The following is a 4201-nucleotide window of genomic DNA, read 5'->3' on the forward strand; positions in this document are numbered from 1 at the left end:
TTTTATGCTATTTTAGGTTAATATTTCAGCTACATGCTAGCTGTTTTGGCTAATTTTGGCTTTTTTTGTTTGTTTTTGTGGCTGTTTTGGCTTTTAGCTAATATTTTAGCAGGTTATCAACTTCACCGTTTTCAACTAATACCTCAGTGATTTTAGCTTCAGCGGCCAATTCAGTTTACAGCATTCACTCTAGCATTATCGCTAGTAGTCCTATATATATAGTTAATAATTATGTTAAAAAAGTTACTGTTTTTTCGGCCCGTGACCTAAGGAGTGTTTAAGATTTTGGCCCCTTGTGTGATTGAGTTTGACACCCCTGGTTTAGACTCTCACAGGGCAGCATGTGGGAATTTGGGAAGCTTAGCAAGGGGCGTAAACCACATGCTCCACTTTCTGCTGATTACAGCCCTGTGATTGTTCAAACTTCAATTAATTCCACTCACAAGAGGGAATCCTCTGTGTTTGTACTGGAATATTATTCTGTTCTAATCCCATTAAGTCCATCATTATCTTCGTCATGCAGGGCATCATTGTCGTTCTCACACTTTGGTACCTTAATGTTTATGATGTGAAATTATTTCTCTATGTAAGTTCTGTAACTGTGGGACACAGAATCTCAGCCTTCAACAAGACTTTTAGATATTAGAGACCCACTCCAAAGAAAATTGTATTTTTGGTGTTTTTAACATATAAGCTAGCGAGAGAGCGTGTAAAGAGAGAACTCCCAGTTATGGGTGACAGGAGGGCCAATGCCCCCCCTAAACTCAGAAGGGAATTTTCTGGGACTTTGCTATAATTGATTAAGTTGCTTGTAAAGTTAAGCTTAAGAGAAGAGCAGAACCTGAAAGAAGGACACTTTTACTCTCAGGTGTGTCTGACAGGATTGTCTCAACTCTGATTTCTTCACTCCTTTACTTCCAGTTACACATACATTCTCCCAATACATTCATCCCTAATAAACTCTTCTCAGAAATTATTTTTGTATCCTTTACTTTATTTTCACACATACATGTTTTCTTCATTTTCATCCAGTGCTTTCCACTCTAACTGTTCCCTCTTTTTATCCAATAGTCAGATTTTTTTTACCCCAACTTTTCCTCCCTGTTTTCCCAGAATTCATACGTTTTTCTTTTGCCCACATGCTGCTTTAATCTAAACATTTCCTAACTTCCTTTCCCTCTACTCCCTTTTATCTTAAGCATTCTGCAGTCGGGCTGCACGGTGGCGCAAGTGGTTAGCGCTCTCGCCTCACAGCGAGAAGGCCCCGGTTCGAATCCCGGCTGGGACCTTTCTGTGTGGAGTTTGCATGTTCTCCCCGTGCATGCGTGGGTTTTCACCGGGGACTCCGGCTTCCTCCCACCGTCCAAAAACATGCTTCATAGGTTAATTGGTGACTCTAAATTGCCCCTAGGTGTGGATGTGAGAGTGAATGTGTGTGATTGAGGCCCTGCGACAGACTGGCGACCTGTCCAGGGTGTACCCCGCCTTCGCCCTTCAGTAGCCGGGATAGGCTCCGGCACCCCCGCGACCCCGAAAGGGAAGAAGCGGTCAAGAAGATGGATGGATGGATGGCATTCTGCAGTCAGAGAAAAGCCATCAAGATTTGAGGAAGAACCTCCACCTCAGTCCACTTCAGCCTGAGTGTCTGCGTGGTCAGTTTCCCATTCATTTTTTCTCATTGTCAGCATTGACATAATAATGTTTTAAAAACTTTATTTCTTGACATTTTTCTTAAAGGCCTCGTGCGGTGAAAATCGTGATTTTTCTTAAACTGCAATAAAACATTAGTATTTATGTCACAAATGAACCCCCATATAATTATTTTGTCACCCGCGGCCCCGTGCACTCTCTTCAAGCGTTCAAAGATAGCGCGGTCGCTCAGATTTTGGGCAGCCACCGATAAGTAGGTCATAGGTCGTGTGACGTCAGTACAGGAACATACAGCTAGATCCGCTAGTGTTGTGATGACTTTCTGGGCATGGAATTACTTAACATAATAGAATTTGGACTTCCATGGATTTGGGGATTCGAACGGGATAATGGTGAATAGGAGTGTGGTATTTGGGTGCAGTAATGTGCCGAAGAAGGGGGTCTCCCTTCATGAATTTCCCGTTTCAATAAAGGAGAGGGGCGCTCCCCGGTCAGGGGGAGGCTTTGAGCCCTCCCCGGCCCTCAGGAGGAGGAACGCAGGGGGTGTACAGGCACCTGGCGGGCGCGCGCCGAACGGCCAGGGTGAGGCCGCCGCGCTGAGGGGGGTTTGCGGTTCCGAGGCCCCGGGCCGGGCATGGGGGGCGCCGTGGGTTCGCCGGACGGTCGTCCGGCGCCGGCAGCCGAGCCCGCACAAAGGGCTTTTACTCCCTNAATGATATTAATGCAATTTTTACAATGATGCACTAAAATGTCTCCAATTAATAAACCGCAATTAATGTGATAATTTGTCAGCCCTACTTATTGCAAGATACAAGGTACATATATGTTTATTATTGATTTTATCCGTCCGCCTCGGCCCTGGAGGAGGACGACAAAGGACGCTTCGCGGCGGCGGCTTTCCTTTTCCGGTAATGATCCTTCCGCAGGTTCACCTACGGAAACCTTGTTACGACTTTTACTTCCTCTAAATAGTCAAGTTTGATCGTCTTCTCGGCGCCATCGCTGTATGAGCTTTCACCATCGTCATCCGAAGCCCCTGTATCCTCAGATGAGGAAACCTCCGGTTCAAACTGGTAGGGCTGTACACCCTACGAACCCTGTGTCGTTAAAATTCCAGTGAAGGCTCATGACCTTCATCCAAAGAAATATCCGCTAAATCGTGGTCTACGTTGCTTCTCAAACCGTCCGCCATTGTTGCTTACACTCTGGGATCCCTGAAGTGACGTCACGCACAGCCCCGCCCATCACCACCTATCGCCCAAATTTAAAGCTGTGCACGACCATAAAATGATCAATAAAATCGCGCTGGATCATTTTAAGTGAATATTTTTATCGGATTCGTTTTCCAAGTTCCATTAACTTTCTAAATTAAAAAAAAAATGTTGCCACTGCACGAGGCCTTTAAAAGAAGACATACTTTTGGTTCAAAATTATTGTTATTATTAAAATGTGTAAAAAATGCTTTATTCTGGGTAATACTAAGTTTCATTGAACTGTTATATGGAAGTTGTCTGTAGTGCTAATAACGTGAGAGTTTCTGAGAATTTGTGAGATTTATATATCACGCTCTCGCATCCTACAAGACTTCAGAGTGAGCGCCATGCGGACGGCAGCTTTCGATTATATGAATCATGAAGAGTTAAGGTGTACAAAGTGACCGGTTCGTTCAACAAAGACCTTCAAAGGGACAGGCAGCCAGGAGGTAGCTAACTTATGTAGCGTTTGCTAAAAGTGCCCGTTCTAAAAGTGGGATAATCCTGTTCGATTTGTCCATTATGTAAGAGATAACGCTCAGTGAAGTGTGCATTATCCGATTAACACATTATTAAGCTATTTGTTGCCCAAACATCACTACAAATGCAATGATTCAGAAATTTACAAATTCCTTTTCATAGCTACAATTTTTTTAGCAAATGATCGAGAATAAATGGGCGACCAGCTGACCTGGTTCTTGATGCCGTCGTCTTGAACGAGGTCGGTGGTGTTGAGCTGGAAAACCAGGAACTCAAAGACCCTCCCGTTAGTGCCCACCGACTGCACGGTTATGGGGCGCTGCAGAGGCTCGGTCTGAAAACACAGAGGTGGAAATGAAGCCCGCCCAGTCACGCTGCAGAAGGTTAGCTTGCACCCTCCTCACCCCGTAAAGTTTGTGCGCCCGCGCCAAAGCGTTCCCAAAGGCGAACATGAGCATCTTGGCTCTGAACTGCTCCGGCTTGAGCTTCCATTGAGGATCTGTTGCTTCCAGGAAGTACAGCGTGTGAGCGTGAGGATACAGGTAGTCGTCTCTGAACCCTGTTCGAAGGTTAACACAGTTAGACCAGAGAGTGGAATAGTGCTCCTACAAACTATTATTTTAGTAGTCGATGGATCACTGATTACTTTTTCCGATTAGTCGACTAATCGGGTTGTGGATGTAAAACACATATCTTAACCATCATTAGCTTTAAACTAACTAAAAACTAGATATATTCACACTAGCATTATCTGTGATAATGTTAGTGTGAATAATGTAAGTAGAATTTGATAGCTAAAGATGCTAAAATTAATAGCT

General features: G+C 44.4%; 1 protein-coding gene across 1 annotated transcript; it reads right to left on the reverse strand.

Annotated features, from left to right (window-relative positions):
* Positions 1–3510: 3510 nt before the first annotated feature.
* LOC112141588 (39S ribosomal protein L37, mitochondrial-like) lies at positions 3511–3965 on the reverse strand. The gene is made up of 2 exons (XM_024264734.2): positions 3788–3965; positions 3511–3717 (listed from the first exon to the last, which is right to left on the reverse strand). Exons 1-2 carry the CDS (start codon positions 3839–3841, stop codon positions 3526–3528), a joined length of 246 nt encoding a protein of 81 aa, XP_024120502.2. The 5' UTR covers positions 3842–3965; the 3' UTR covers positions 3511–3525.
* Positions 3966–4201: the final 236 nt, after the last annotated feature.

This window comes from Oryzias melastigma, unplaced genomic scaffold, assembly GCF_002922805.2.
Source record: "Oryzias melastigma strain HK-1 unplaced genomic scaffold, ASM292280v2 sc00918, whole genome shotgun sequence".
In the NCBI taxonomy this organism is placed as follows: domain Eukaryota; kingdom Metazoa; phylum Chordata; class Actinopteri; order Beloniformes; family Adrianichthyidae; genus Oryzias; species Oryzias melastigma.